General features: G+C 37.0%; 1 protein-coding gene across 2 annotated transcripts in view; it reads left to right on the top strand.

The window, feature by feature from the left end:
- The window catches only part of itpk1b (inositol-tetrakisphosphate 1-kinase b), a 42,904-nt gene that overhangs the window by 8,014 nt on the left and 18,497 nt on the right, over positions 1-16,393 (top strand). For both annotated transcript variants that reach the window (XM_007252512.4, XM_022672860.2), the window contains exons 3-4: positions 5,401-5,425; positions 15,881-16,006. In XM_007252512.4, the coding sequence (XP_007252574.3) occupies positions 5,401-5,425; positions 15,881-16,006 (151 nt within the window). The remainder of the gene's footprint in view (positions 1-5,400; positions 5,426-15,880; positions 16,007-16,393) is intronic.

Here is a 16,393-nt window from a genome sequence, read left to right as displayed (position 1 = left end):
GAATGTGGGCGTAGGCAGAAGTTGGGGGGCGATTTGAAAACACAGCGGAACCAGACCTCCTCTCGAAACTTGTGCTGATATCCTCGTTGGACCACTGTTCACTGTTCATTCATTTTTATTCATTAAGCTGCTTCTGCTGCTCCTAGCAGTGAATGGAAATGAGGTTTGTAAACAACTTTGCCCGAACGCCCCACCCTTTGGCCGCACGCGTCACAGGTTCGCTGGTTTCAGATTGTGCAGCAAGATTGTGGGGCCAGAACGGAACCGGCTTTTCTGCCCCGGAACCTGTGATTTTGCAGTGGAAACACAAAGAACCTGGCACCAGCACCGGTGGAAAAGCGTTCACATGTGCTGTGAAGTATCACATACAGATATATATATCTCCCTAGTATCGCTGAATTGCAGTATTGTGATATCATCATCTTTATTGATTAAGAGCAGGATATAGCCCACACATAATTGAGTATTATTCATTTTTTGTTTTTTCAAATTTTACATAAAATCACACATTTTCTGTCAAGGGTAACAAGAAAATTCCATATTCATTTGCAACAAACCCTGTCTTGTCCAAAATCAGCAATGTTAGCAGTGAGGTCTGTGGTAGTGCTTGATATAGTGGTGATGTCTGTGGGACATTCTGACACCTCCTGTTCTTCTTTATAGTACAAGAGTAACTCATGTATATGCACTATTTTGGCTGGCCACCATTATAATTTTTTTTTTTATTATGAAAGGCTTGCAAAAAAGTGTGTGTGTGAGATGTTAAAAACATGTGGTGGCCTGAACAGAGTGTTTAACCCGGATCTTTTCTTTGATCTCCATTTTCCCATAATCTATTTATTTTGGGGTCAAGGTCAGCTGCTGGCTCACGGATTGGTCTTAGCCTCAGTTTAATAAGAAAAATAATCCACATTGCAAACACTGAGCCTTTTCTTTGTCTTAGATTATCATCAGTGTGACATCACGGTAAAAACAAATGCAGTACTGGCTGGAAGATTTAGCTGAGGCCGCTGCAGTGGCAGAGCCTAGTGTCCATTCCAATTAGTTCTCTACTTTTTTATTTCTTATTTTCTGTTGACTTTTTTGTAGTTAATTTAATTGTCTCAGTAATGTTTCAAAAGCAACTTTGTCCAGTTCATCTGAAGCACACATCAGTTTGTTCTTGGAAGAGAGAGTGGTGAAAGCTGAAAATGGTCCCTCCCTGGCCTGAGTTTAAACCCCACTTTTGTCCCGAGGCCTTCTGTGTGAAAAGGCTTCTAATCTCTGCTGACATGTGAAGTTGGCATGCTGGCCATGCTGGACTGACACGAATGCACTCTATCTCTCTCTCTCTCTCTCTCTCTCTCTCTCCCTTCCCTAAAACGGACAAAAATAAAGATGATCATAAAGATTCTCGAAGATACTGACTAATAATGATGATAAAAATTATGTTAATAAAATAAGACAATATTAATTAAATCACATATAAATATGAATACAGTAAATTAGTATTTATATTGATATTCTTGCTAATGCAGGTTTTATTTTAATGGTCAAGATATGCTTTTATAGTGATGGATGTGTGGGTCTTCATAAGGTATTGGTGTTGTGCAAGTAGTAAGGTTTTACAAAAGTCTCAGCACCCATTTTTGCAATACTCTTATCTCTATGAATAGAGAAAGATAATATTAAATAACGGGCTGTTAAATTACTGTTCTAAAATAAGTTTTATTATGCTGATTATTAACTGATATATTCCCACATGAATAGTTTGTAGGTTTAGTTTGTAAACTAAACTTTTTTTTTAATATATAAAACAACCCCCCTCCTTGTTCTGACTTCTCCACATTGAGATTTACGCTTCTCAGCTAGCACCACAGTATCTTGGACCCTCCTCTACTCATGACACTAAGCAGCAAGCTGATTGGGTCTTTTTGTTGAAGGGCAGGATTTTACCCCCAAACAGACGCCATGTTGAGCGCCAGAAAAACTTCTATTAATATTTCAAGCAGTGGCTGCTCTTCTCATTTATAACATCTCCACTGTTAATCAGTGTCCTTATGCCTTTTTTCCCCATTCTGTCTCTGTAGATCACTTTTTTTCTTCTATTCTCCCTCTCTTTCGCCCACTCTCTTTCCCCTTCTCAAATATATGCACACTCCACACACATTGTGTTGTAGGCCACAGCCCAACCCAGTGGCTGTTTTCGACAGTTTCTTCGTAGCCAGGGCAACAAGCGAAGCATGGCAACAACAGGGCTCAAGAGCCAAGCGATGAGTGTTTTTGGTAACCATGAATGCACCGCACTTGCACACTGTGTGTGTGTGTATTTCTCTCCTGTCTTACACAGCTGATGGCTGAGTCGGGTAAGTCCCTGCTGAATCCAGATGAAGCAGAGGCAGAGTGAATGGAAGTCACCATGAGCTCATTCAAAACCACATGGAGCAGGGAGCGATGTTTGATATAAAAGCTAGCGAGGTCACTGGGCTAGACTTCCTGCTGATCTGGACAACTTGTATCATGATGATGATGATAATACTAAGATGAAAACTCTGATCATTTGTGAGTCTAATCAACTCTTCACCCATGCTTGTGTGAGTGTTAGTGAGTCAGAGGCAGTAACTAGGCTATTTGTGCTGAGTATCACTTTTCACTTTCTCATATCCTGTTAAATGGATTAGATAATGCTTTGAACCACTAAAGGTTCAGATGCTCACTAGCCAAACATTTGTTTTTATAGAAGGTACATTTGTCTGGATGGTTGAGTGAGGTAGCCTTCAGTGGTTTGTGTGTGCAGTGTGCCTTGCAGCCAGAAACCACATTGTTCTATAGCAATATTGCATTCTATTGCATTATTGGGTGTGTTGTAGACTGCCATGAACTCATTCATGATAAGACATTGCTTCCCTTTTTATCTTAAAGGTCAATATCTGAGTACTGCTCTTGTTGTCTCTCAAAGCCACTGTTTAGTAGTGAATGATCTGGCCAGGACGACTGATGTTATTCAGAATGTGTATTAGTTAGAAATCTTACTGATTAAGTTTGATTGTTGATGTACATACAAGAAAAGTGAGGTTCTTTAATAAAGGCAATGGTATACAACCCTAGTGACTCAGTTAATTATTTGCTTGCATAATTGGTTTCCATTTGGTCAAATGGTTGCTTATTTAGAAAGAAACGTCTTGTGATTATGACTCTGTTATGACTATGATTATGATGTCTATTGAGCATGTGATTCTGTAGAGATGCTCATTCAAAAAATCTACTTAAATCCATTTAGAGTGTACTATACAGTCTATATGTCTCTTTATACTGAATTCACTAAACATATTGTATAACAACTTTATACAATTATTTTCAGACACCAGAGTCACCTGATCACCTGAGGACAGTGATTGTGTATCATGTGATTTGTGGTATAAAGGCACCAAAATAAATTACATTATTTGTAATGGGGTCAATTGAAGGAAAAAAAAATCTGATTAATCATGAAAATATTCTGTGATTAATTGCGATTGATCGCACATGTTCTTCTTAAGACACAGGTTTTTATAATGGATATTTAAATAAAAGAATGAATGTAAGGAATGTAAAATGTCCACGAGAGAATTGTCCACCAGCAGTGCGTTGGTGGCCGTCTGGAGGGATTTGTAACAGGTTGGCATTCAGAGTGTCACAAGCAAAGCAACACCTCGCAGTCAGCCACGATTAGGACATGTTGGGCAGGGGCAACAAATTTGGAGGCTATTAGAGGCTAGTTATTTGCTTTAAAAAAATAATAACGCATTGCTGATTCCAAATTAACCATGTGTGTTAACTCTTTAAGGTTAACAGCCCTAATTATTTTACATTATTCTGTCACATGCAAACTTCTCTATAACTGTTAGATCTGAGTGTAAAGATAAATGATATGAGTAAAAATAAATTAAGCTCTTTATAGGTTTTTCGGCACTTGGCTTGGCTGAACTCGATTATGGTTTGGTGTGTGCATTTACTGTGCACCTCTACCTCACTCTACCTCCAGCTTAGTTTCCACATTAGCACAGACTGCATTATGAATAGCCCCTTCTGTTGCTGCAAGTGGCTAATGCAACTATAGTTTTATAGTTATAGTGTTATTCACTATTTTACAGCGCTAGCTGACTGTTTTTGTTACTGTACGTTCAATATTGATAAATGTAAATCATCACTGATCTGCTCTTAATTCTGGGCTTCTTTTTACACCTGCTTTTACCGTTCTCTGCTGTGAGTGAGAAGAAATGGCTCTGGGTGCATGTTCTGAATTGGTGATGAGTTAAGACGTGTCGTGTCAGCCCCTCTCAAACGGTCACTGATTTTTTGGGATAAGACTGACTGAAACCTTGCGAAATATATTGCCTGGAGTAATATTTGACTGTATGACTCACCTTTTGCACACTTTGACACAGTATCGTTATCTCTCTGCTCATGCTGTTGATCACATGATTTAATTACAGCAAAATACAGTATAGGGTTTAAAGATTAAGGATAAAGACATTTTTGTCCTAAGGTGGTCAGGCACTGTGTTAATAATAACAGTTAAGCTGACTTCTGCTTGACCTCTGAAAGATCATCAGCTCATCTTGTGCTGTCTCACCTCCTGTTTCCAATAATGGCTTCCGTTCTTGTTGCGACAGTGTTGCTAGGTAACTGATCTTTTTAGGTTTTCTTTATTGTCATATTGAAATGTAAGTAGTAAAAATATGTCAATTGAAAAAAGATAAAACATCCTTTGCCATACAATTTTGAGTGATATTTTTTTCCCTTTCAATATATATATATATATATATATATATATATATATATATATATATATATATATATATATATATATATATATAATTATTTATTTATTTATTTATTTATTTATTTTTTATATTTCATTGTAAGACATTTCCAGCACATTTTAAAGTTTTTTTTTTTTTTTTTTTTTTTAATAATCACTACCACTCACCATCCAAACACAAAAAAATGTATTCTCTATAGTGGTCTGGTATGGTTCTAACCATTTGAAGAATGGGTGAAAGGAGAATAATAAAGTAAGCAAAGAAACCGATACAAGAATAAAGTCTATAATTATGAAACTACAAAGTGTATATATGTATATGTAAATTAAGACATTTAGACTGTAGAGACTATGCATAGAATACTCACCTTCATTATATAAATATTTATTTTACTAACTGCGATGTGAATTTCCCACATAATTTATTATTTCTTGCCTAAATGTATGTCTCAAATACAAAAAGCTTGATAAGCTTGGTAATTCATTTCAGTAAATACTATGTAGTTAAATACTATGTTAAATACTATTTGTTACTAATTGTTGTGATCAACTATATTGGCATGGGCATGGAGTCATTGCCTTGTAAATATTTATGATGTTTCTTTCTTCTCTTCTAGGAAAAGAGGAATAGAAGTGGTTCAGGTAAGCTTTTGTTTATTATAAAATAATTCAGATGTTTCCACTTTTAGCCTGCGTCCATCTATCTAATTGTTTTACTGCTGTTTATCAGCATTGATAGTATCCTAAGCTACTCTGCTTTGCTAGTGCCAGAAACCAAAATATTGTCCCCTGACTGTTCCCATGCAACAACTTCTAAAAACTTATAACCTCCTGTGTGGGCAGTATCGCCAGAATGTATCCCAGACATCCCAGAGATGTAGATTCCATGGTGAAGGTGTGTGTGTCACAGCAGGGGTTTCTCAGAGACATTCCACAGACACAGCCCAGGACTAATGGGGCTGTAGTGTAAGCACCACCAATCATCTGACCTTGTTCTAGTCTGTGTACTTAAATCAGGACGTTTCGTCTCTCTTTCTCTCTCTCCAAGGAAATGATTAGTTATTGTAGCTGCTCTAAGTTCAACCCACTTTAGAAGGATGTAGAAGGATTGAAGTCTGGAGTAAGGTTGCAGCAGTAACCAGTTTTAGCGTAGACTATGGTATGACAATACAAGGTTATTGTACTACTGAGGGGATTTGTTTAATATCGGTATTGGGGGCAACGAAGACAAGTAAACAAGAATCAGGCCCTGCACTTCTCCTTTCCATCTTGGCCAGCTCTTACTGGCACGACACTCAAACACAGCTGAGAGAATCGAAACAGATCTCTATCCCCCAAAACTGAAGCTACACACCAGCAGTATGAGATTACTGTGAATGCCCCACAAATGAACATTCGGTATCTAGAGATTTTCTATCTGTTAATTTTCAACATAGCCATTCGTTTACATTTTGCACGTATATCTCCCAGCTTACACAAGCTCGTAGATAGCACTGCCAAGCACACCATAGCAGCTGGCAGGAAGATAGCTGGCTCCGGAACTGTGCACAGACCTGGAGACATGAGGTAAACTCAGCTAAAGTTAAAACCTCACGAGTGAACCAAACAGAGACTATATTACTGGAAATTTTGAGCTGGATTTCTGCTGGAAGCGCATGACCCTGTTAAAGAGACATTGCTATAAAATGATTGTTCATGAAAAGTCAATTAAAACGACCCAGGTTTGGTTTGTCAAAAAAAGAAAATTAACTGACATAAACAGAGAGATTGTTTTAGGCAATGCTTACTCTACCATTTACACATTATAAACACATTAATTTCTAATTTCTAATAAATCTAATAAAAAAATAAAGCTGAATTACATGGGCGCATATAAACAGCTTCACAACAACCTAACTACACCACTACAATCCGGCTTCTAAAAGCACACTAATAATTTAATGATGGGAATATTTTTTTGTATGCTTTTAATTCTTTAAAGTACTTTTTATGGTGATGCTTGCTTGGTTTTACAGAACATTTTTAATGCATCTTTGATTCACTTGTAGCACATTTTTAACACAGTATACTGTTGGATTATTGCATTAACACTTGAACGGTTTGTTCACCTCTGGTGCCAAAATACAAAATAACATGCTTTAGTTCTATAGCATTTCCAATCATATTTATAATCGGTTTATTATTATCATCCTGATTAATGTATTAGGAAGTGTAATACAATGATGATATCTTCATGATGATTTGGTATTTTCTGAGAAATCCTTTGAAGCAGTCATACCCTATTCTGGAGCTGTTTTAATCAGGGTATCTTTTTGCATGCTTTGTCTGTAGTCTGGTATCTGGTTCACATCCTCTCTTGATCACAGTTCAACAAACCGGAATGAGACTTGCTCCTTTTAAGTGATGTCATCACTGCCAGATCTGTTGTGTGTATTTGACATTCACTGAACCGGAGAGGTCAGTGTTTAATGACGTCATTGCATGTGAAGATCTTAAAATTCACCCATTCCCTCAAGGCTGACTTCTATTTTCATGTGGGAAAAAAACAAAGGTATGTCCTGTAGGGAGTCTCTTTTTGTGGCCTGTTTTTTCGCTCTCTGTTTTTATATATTTATTTTAAAGATAACAATAGAGCACTAATGCATTAAGTCTTTAGTTGGTTTGATTCTGCCATTTTCTTTCAGGTATGACTGGACTGCTATCTTCTTTAATGTGGAAGACAACTTCTCTTGGTTCCCCCAAAGCATCTGATCACAGAGATAACTCTTAAATGTCAGAGCAAGAATTACACTGAACACTATCTCTACCAAAGATTAACTGTTTTATTGCTAACGTAATTCTTTATATTTATCTGCATGTCCAGTTCTTTCTTTTTTCTTTCTTTCTCGTTCTCTCTCTCTTTCTTTCTTACTTTTTCATAGTCAGATTTTTTTTCTTACAAGCATTCATCTTACTTAATTTTTCTCTTTCTTGCTTACTTTCCTTTATTTTATTCTTTCATACATTCTTTTATACATTCTGTAATCCTTCTTTATTGTTTGCTTCCTGATCTTAATGATTTTATTTTTGTCTCTGTCCAAACTTCAATCATCTGCACCCCTTCTGCATAGCAAATTATATTATTTTATACATTGTTTTTTGTTTAATTTATTTTTATATACAGAGGTGCTCAAGGAGGCATGTAGTTGTTATATTTTCAAGTGAAGTCTAGTGGGCCATTCAGGTCTTTAGCAAATGTGGCAAACCTCACAAATCTATAGTGTGGGTCAAAAGTCTGAGGATACCCTTTTATTTCAGTAATAAAATAGGCAGCTTTCAAGATGATTGCTTCAATGGGCTTTTTGGTGGTGGGATACTTTTGGCCACTGCAGGTTATGGAGAAAAACAGATAATAGCCTACATATCAACATGATGCCTGCTCAGTTTCAGTCACACAGTTAGATTCCAAATGTATTGTGCTTAATATAAAAGTTACTGTGGCCCTCTACACTCTCAGGAAATAATGTGATGTGATGGGATGTGTAAATCAGTCCTGTCTTCCTTCCTTCATACCGTTTAATTGTTCATAAACATAAAGACGCCTTTCGTAAAATCCACCTCTTCTAGTAAAATTTAATCCAGTTCACACTTTACTGTTGTCTCTTTCCTGATGCTCTTGTATTAGACTGTCTGTCTTTCATCCTTTCTTTTTGTCCTCTTTAGCTGGGTTAGACCAGACATCTAGACTTTATTAATGTCTATCATTTCCTTTAAGTGTGTGGCTTTCATGGACACCCACAGGAAGTCTACAGATCTTCGCCTTGGGGTTTTTGGTTTGAGCTGCTACAGGCTGTTTCGTAAATGACTCAGTCAGGTGTAGAGTGATGTAGTTATAAATGCTAAGAAAACAACTCAGGTCTGGATTTGTCAAGCTCTAAAATTGAATCTTCAGCAGCTTAAACGTGTTTATCATCATTATCTTTTGAAGGTAGAGGTGGGTGTGTAGTAGCTGGTTTGTATTGCTCTCGTCACTGAACCGCCGATGACTCCTATTCTGAAGCCGCTAATATCTGCTCATAAAATATGAACACAGGCTCAGTGTGTGTGTGTCAATATTTTATGAAGGGAAACATTAAAGAGCAGTGACATCAGCAGAGGGGCACGTTCACCTCTTTCTCTCTTCCTCTGCTTTCTTCTTTCCCTTTGTTATTTTGGGCTTTCACCAGTACTGCATCGTTCACCCTCAAACGGCTGCTGGTTTATGAACGGAACGGGCGGCGTGGTGAGAGGATGCTTTGGTTGATAGACTACAGTGACATTTGGAGAAAATGCCTTAGAGGACTCATTAAAAACATGGGATTGTTTAATGCTCAGGGACTTAGTAACATTTAAGCAAAGGTTTGTGTGTTCTCTTTAATAATAATAAAAATAATAATAATAATAGTAACTTTATTTATATAGTACATTTCATTCATTAATTTGCAGCACAAAATGTTCTACATAGAAAAACAGGTGACCAAAACATCTGAAACATTAAGAAAACAAACAAAAGAAACAAGTCTCAAAGCAAAATTAAGCTTAAAATTAATGTACAACAGTTAGATTAAATACTAAAATAAAGTGTAAAATGTAGGTTCGTTTGAAAAATTTTAAAATAGAAATAACAGAAAAATACAAAAAAATGCTTTTATAAAGTGTGGATTAATAAAATTACCAGAAACATAAACATATAAGCTTTGCATTTCTTAAAAAAACAGATTTTTTTTTTATATTCACTTTTAATTGGTTTCTTGTTTTTATTAATTCAAACTTTATAATGAATATCTATTAGTAATGTGTTCCATCTCTGGTTCCAAAAAAACATAAAGCTGGTTCACCCCTCTTCTAAAGTTCCATACGAGGGATCAGCAGGAGGCTGTCAGCCTTAAGATCTGATTTGGAATTTACTATTCCAAAAATGTTATACCCATTTATGTGCTATTAATAAAAAAAATCAAATCAATTCTGAAGGAAGCAGGCAATCAGTGGAGAACAACTAAAGTAGTTTTCTTGATGCTGTTTTTTGTATCAGTTGGAGTTTCTTTACAGTAGTTTTAGAAAGTCCAATAAGTAATGCATTGTGTCAAGGTTTTGCCATGGTTTTGGATTATCATTTGCATTTGTTTTATGTTCATTTAATTTGAAAAAGGTGGTGGTATTACGTTCAATTATACCATGCAGACAAGTAGTAAACTTGTTTATTGGGCTGACATCACCTGGTGTGAAAAATTGACTCTGTGATTACTGAACATCGGAACCAGTGGCAGCATGCACAGGGGGAAATAAAAGTGGGCCAAGGACTGAGCCTTGTGGTACACCATAGAATATTATGCTCTTCTGGCATTCATGACCTGTTTTCATGCATGCGCAGACCGCCTGCCTCCCTGCCTCTGTTGTCTTGTCTTGAGAGGGCAAATGACTCCTCAGAGAACGTGGACTTGCTCAGCATCTTGCTGCAGGCTCAGATATGACCTGTACTGACCTCAGCCTGGACATTTTAATTACAGGTTTCCTGTAGTGCTACTGCTCTCCTGACAATGAGCAGTACTTGACATGCTGAGTGCTTTTGTGATACATATAAGAGAGAAAAAAAAGACACAGTGTAATGAAGCAGACATTTGAAGAGGTGAATTAGTTGCTTTTCCTGTGCTCTTGCTCAAAATGTAATGTCCAAAAGGTTTTAGATGCTCTGTAGCAGCATCTAAAGGTTTGCATGTTCAGTGCTTTGGCAAGGGAACATGGCCTATGGGGAGCAATAGCATGTAGAGCAGTTTTATGAAAAAGGGGTATAACAATTTTATATATTATATACACATGGAAGTGTGCATCATAGGGAATCAAAAGTCCTCATACAACAAGCACCATCCAACAACACACTTTAGTGTAGTCATGTGACGTTCCATGTGAGGCCTAGTCTCATTTTTTGCAACAACGTACACAAAAGTATTAGGGCACTTTTATTTTTATTTACAGCAGCCTTTATGACTTCCCATTCTAAATCCATAGGCCATAACATGGAGTTGGTCTGAGAGCACTTGTTAAAACAGCAGCACATTGGTGACTTTTATGCACTATATTACTATGGAGTCTGACACCCTTTATTCTGACACATTTACATTTAAGCTATTTAGCAAACACCCTTATCCAGAGCAACTTACAACAGTGCTTCGTTTAAAGCTCCACTAGGTAGAATTGAGATTTTGTGCTCGTGGGCTCCCCCTACAGTTGTAGAGTGTAATAAATGTTTCAGGTGGATTAGTTTCTCTTTCTCACTTTCTGGCTTTCACATACATATTTGGTCACTTTCCAGCTTCTGCCAGAGTGTGTGTATGTTAGTTTGTAAAAAAATTAACCAGTAGCGCTTGTAGAACTGTTAGAACTGAAGGTCGGAAAGCAGGGCGCAGTTCTCGCGAGCGTTAGTCGCGGCCGCCTCAGAAAACTTAGAGTCTGGTTTGAGCTCAGAGGAGCCCGGCACCGAAACGAGAGCACCGCTATTCCTCCTATTACACCTCAATGCAGCGCTGCAGTGAGTTTCAAGCTGTAATTTTACTTCTTTAAAAAGATAAAAAATCAAGGAAATCCTACCTATTGCTGCTTTACGTTTAATAATTCTTTTTAAAAAATTAGTCTTCAGTCAACTACTGACCCCCCATTCTTTCTACATTGCTATGTGATTGACATAGCCCCCTTTGACAATGGGACTGAATGAAAACCTGAATTCAATGATTAAGATGTGTGTCCCAATACTTTTGTCCATAAAATGTGCAATGTTTAAAACATTGTGAAAAATTCTGTATCCTTAAGCCACTAGGGTTAATGAAGTTTAATCATGGACTGAGTGATTACACCCCTGCTGTGGAGAAATAGAGCTCCATCAGTAATTGTTAGATGTATTGTTGCGCTAGTGTGTTTCTAGGTATATGAAGTATGCTCTAAGCATTTTAAGTAGTATTTGAACTACTGTTGTGATAAGAGTTGTTAGCATTTTTTTGTATTTGGCATACTAGTACATTTCACAACTAATCATTTCATGAAATCTTCCCAGACTGGCGTTGGGTTTTGAGGCAAAAAGAAATGAACACATTGTCATTAAAAATACCAATATTTGGTAAACACTGGTTTAAAGAAACAGCTAAACACACTGGGCCAAAATGAAATTTATTTCTATTTAATTATTTAGCATTTTCCATTTTTAAATGTGTTCCAATATTATTTCTTTACTTGCAAACTGTGAAGAGATTTTTGTGCACATGTTAAATGTTTTTCATATAGAGACAATGTTTTAACCAGATAACCGTTAAAGAGTAGTAATGTATCTCTAGTTTGCTTGATGAAAGAGCTACAATATCTTAGTACCTCAGCTCAGTTGCTCATAACATTTTAAGGTCTACTTAAAATTGACTTAATATTCTGCTGCAGGTTCATAAAATAAAACAAATGATCATAAAGGGGCTACAAGTAACAGTGAATGTTCAGTAAGACAACAAGAAAAACAAACCAGAAAGATAACATTAGCGAGTAATAGTGAGGTAACCTTACCTAAGCTTTACAGTCCAACATAAACAGCTCAGGAAAAATGGAGTAAATAATGTTATCACCTGAAATTATAGTTTAAGAAGTCATATGCATGATTTTGTGATTTTTCTACGTTTTATGAATATTTATTCTCCAGTTTCTGTCATCCATTATGCTGTGTTGCTTTCTGTTGCTGCTGCTGCCTAAAGCCTGAAACTCTCTCCCTGTTCTAATCAGCCTCCTTAGGTGCTGTTAATTAACACTGAAAATTATGTGTGAAAATAATGTGATGGTCGCAAACCCAGAGGGTGGGCAGCACAAAAACGTTAGCGCACCACAGAACCTGTAAAAATGACCAGACTCAACCCCACTGTCTGTACAGTCTGTCTCTATGCTAATCAGGAACAACACTTTGAGTTCTGTTTAAAAATACTTTACAGCTTTGTTGTTGTAAGGCAAGTACATTTGTTGTAGTTTAGACACATCGTTTTTACAAGGAAATTGTTAGCTGTTTTAGCCTTGTAGCTTTCCTTTCGCTTTAGAGCTAAAGAAGAAACCTTGAACAAAGTTTGACTACATTTATTGTAAAGGGGGAAAATGGCCTTCTGCCTCAACCTATGGTAAATTAAACTGCTTTAGATTAGTTAATACTTCCTTATAGTTCTTACAGGAGATTCTTTGTGCATGTGCGTGTGTGCGTGTGTGTGACTGAGAGTGTGAAAGAGAGAGAGAACAAGGAGAGGAGCATCTCAGCTACACACAGCCTAGACTCAACACGTTCGTGCAGACACGGGCAGGTCATACACGGCCTTGAGGAGCAGACAGACGGTCAAACATTGGTGTATTGTGTCCCATGTTGTTTCAGGCTGCTCTACCTATCGCATGTTTCATGAATAAATCATCATTCCTGTGTCTGCCTGAACAAGCACAGCCGTTAGTGCCTCCACAAAAGCGATAGCCAGGTTAAAGAAGCTGAAGTGACAATGTTTTTGCAAAAAAAAAAAAAAAAAAACATAAATGAGTTCAAGGTTACTTTAATTTTTTTTATTTGAGTTATTCGTGGTGTGGGAGAGTCGTTATTTCTGGTACGCAGCAGAAAGGAGCAGTGTTTAGATTATGTGCTCTGAGCGAAGGTGTTGTGTATGAAACCTTCCTTCCAGGGAAATAACTGGAGAAGCAGACTGGCGTACGTGTTTCTCTCCACTCCACATACGGCCGTGGTCTGGGGCCTGGCCTCTCTGTGTAGTGTAAGCAGAAGATTTGGAGAACACGTAGCAAAGCGAAGCCTGTCAGCGCATCAACACTAGAGCTCCTCACTTTGCATGTCATCAGTGCTGTAACACCATCGGAATGGGACTCTTGCGGGAAGAGTCTCGTTTCAGTCTGTAAATATTATTGCTTTATTGCCGTTTCCCTTTCCATTGAGCGTAGTGTGTTGGGATTCAGTTTTGTGGAATGGTCAGGGAAGCCCTTCTCATTCGCACCAGCATAAAAGGTAAAACACTAAACTAAACTAAGTAGTAAGGGTGGGCGATATGGCCCTAAAATAATATGACTATATTTCATGGTATTTTCGCGATAATGATACTCAATTAAATGAATGAAAAAAATTCTAATAAGAATGCACTACTGCAACAAAATGAAAATTACATTTTATTATTATGTACAATATGTTATGGCACACTCCTAACTGAGATATACTAAAATATACAAGAATTTTATCAGATTTGTAAAAGATGTCTATGATCCAGAATGTCATGATACTAATAATATCTCCATATATCCAGGATTAAAGTAAAATAAATGATACTGGACAGATATAATCTGTCTCTAGTAGATAAATAATGGGAAATGAGAACAGTGTGATTTTTTTTTTCTTTTGCTAAAAACAGCAAAAAAAGTAGTACACTGATGTGATAATTAGAGGTGGGTTATATGGGATGATGTTTCAGGGTATAATATCGTTCACGATATTCAAACTTGTTGGCAATGTTATTGCGTACGATACGATATAGCACATCCCTACTAAGTAGTCATTTTTCTTATATCAGACTAAAGAGGGCATTTTTAACCCACATTAATTAGTGGTGTTAATCGATTTATACCTCGATTAATAATCTGTGACTATTAATAGTCCATGCACTTAAAATCCAGCATTTTCTGCTGATTGATAATGATCTGCAGTCTTTGGCATGCATGCTAATACTTACACTGGAATACCAATGCCAATCAAGGATAGAAGTATGTAAATTTACTGCTTGGGAATATCCACACCTGTAAAAGAAGTCAGGTGTCATCATGTGAGTGAGACTAAAACTCGGGCAGGTGTGCTCATGGCAATATGATGTAAATTATTGAAGTTTGAGTGAGGCCTGATGGTAGGTTTCTAAAGTTGTATGTGCCTTTAACATTGTTCCATCCATAGCAATGATTGTGACCAGTTGTGTCTGACTGGAATTGTTCATGTGAAAAGACATGTTACGCTGGGAGAAATCCACATTCAACCCACATTCAATGCAGGAAAACCCACACTCTTTTAGCTTCCATGCCCAGCTCTCATAGAGCATAATCTCCTTTTCTATCCTGTGCAATTTGGCTATGCAGTGTACATTTCCAAGATAAATATTCTAAAGTAATGATGTGGAAGCGAGTGTGTTTAGGAATTTAGTTCTAAAATGTTATTTTTAGCAGCCAGTGGGAAAGCATCCCTGGTGGCTCATTATGGTGCTACTTAAGAGAAATTGAAGTGTTTTCTATGCTGCTTCTTGGCAAAAATGGACGTCTTTGAAGACTAAATTCATGTATTCTTTCAGAGTTATTATTTCTCTATTGGCTTGCATAAAGCTTTAACATGTAGCCTAGCAGTAGGGCTAGGAATGACATGACATGGTGACAACATTGAAATGTTAATTAAAGAGATGCTTCTGCTTCAGACCCATATATAAGGACATTAGGTCCATCATGATTGTTTATGGTTTGTACGATATGTGGTCTCAAAAGTAATTGTGATAATCAAGATGATCAATGTAAGGCGATTTTATGTAACAATAAAATGGCATAATAGTGCAATTACACCCTTTTAAAGAGCAATTATCTTTTTAATTATTGAAAATATTTAGACATAGAATTTTAGTTAAAATATTTTAAATAATTTAAATAAATAAAACATATTCATTAAATTAAACCATTGCTTTAAAACAAAGCCATATACACCAGTTGCTGAGAAAAATGTAAAGGGTAATGAACAATCTCAAGCTAAACAGTATTTGAAGAAAAAAAGAGTACATCCCCCAAAAGTACTTTGCCCATAAATGTGTGTACTTGCATTATTTTTTGTCTTATTATATTAGTGGCATTTAATATCCTTAAAATGGCAATCAGTTATCTTAGTATCGCAGTTAGTGTGACAGGTCTAGCAGTACGCACATATGTAATCTATGTAATCTTAAAATAGGATTTTTTTTAGGTAATCTAAAGTAAATAAACCTGTGCTCCTAAGGTTCTGATCTTGTTCGGTGTTCCAACAGTAATAAGTGAAGTGCTGTTCGTCCCTTTTGTCTTCAGCTTGATCTGAGCCAGCCTCTGGAAGAGCAGGGCCCGCTGGACGTCATCATCCACAAGCTGACAGATCTGATCTTGGAGGCGGACCAGAACGACACTCAGTCCCTGTTGCTGGTCCAGCGTGTGCAGGTGAGAACTGGACGCAGCACACTCTGAGCTTTGTACTGCATATTGTCAGTGTCAGAAGAAAGACATGTAATTGTATAAGCCAAGAAAACCTCTGTTCAAAGTGAACCTCTGTTCAGGTTTGTATATATAAATTTCTGTGAATGGTTTCTAGGTCATATTAGGACAGAGCTATGCTGCAGGTAATATCTTGCCATACTTTACTCAACAGTTAAAGGTCTGTAAAATGTAACAGGAGAGTTGGAAGTTTAGTCTGGCTTGTGAAGTGACTGATATGCCATGTCATTGTGGTGAATGGGCCTGGAAAGAGCTGGACCCATTCCAGAACATTTTAGGAATCCATCTGTCATGCATCATATAAATTTAAGGTGGTGATGATGACAAGCCCGG

This window comes from Astyanax mexicanus, chromosome 14, assembly GCF_023375975.1.
Source record: "Astyanax mexicanus isolate ESR-SI-001 chromosome 14, AstMex3_surface, whole genome shotgun sequence".
Classification (NCBI taxonomy): Eukaryota; Metazoa; Chordata; class Actinopteri; order Characiformes; family Acestrorhamphidae; genus Astyanax; species Astyanax mexicanus.
The sequence above is the reverse complement of the archived record's forward strand: the minus strand, read 5'-3'. Positions and strand labels throughout refer to the sequence as shown.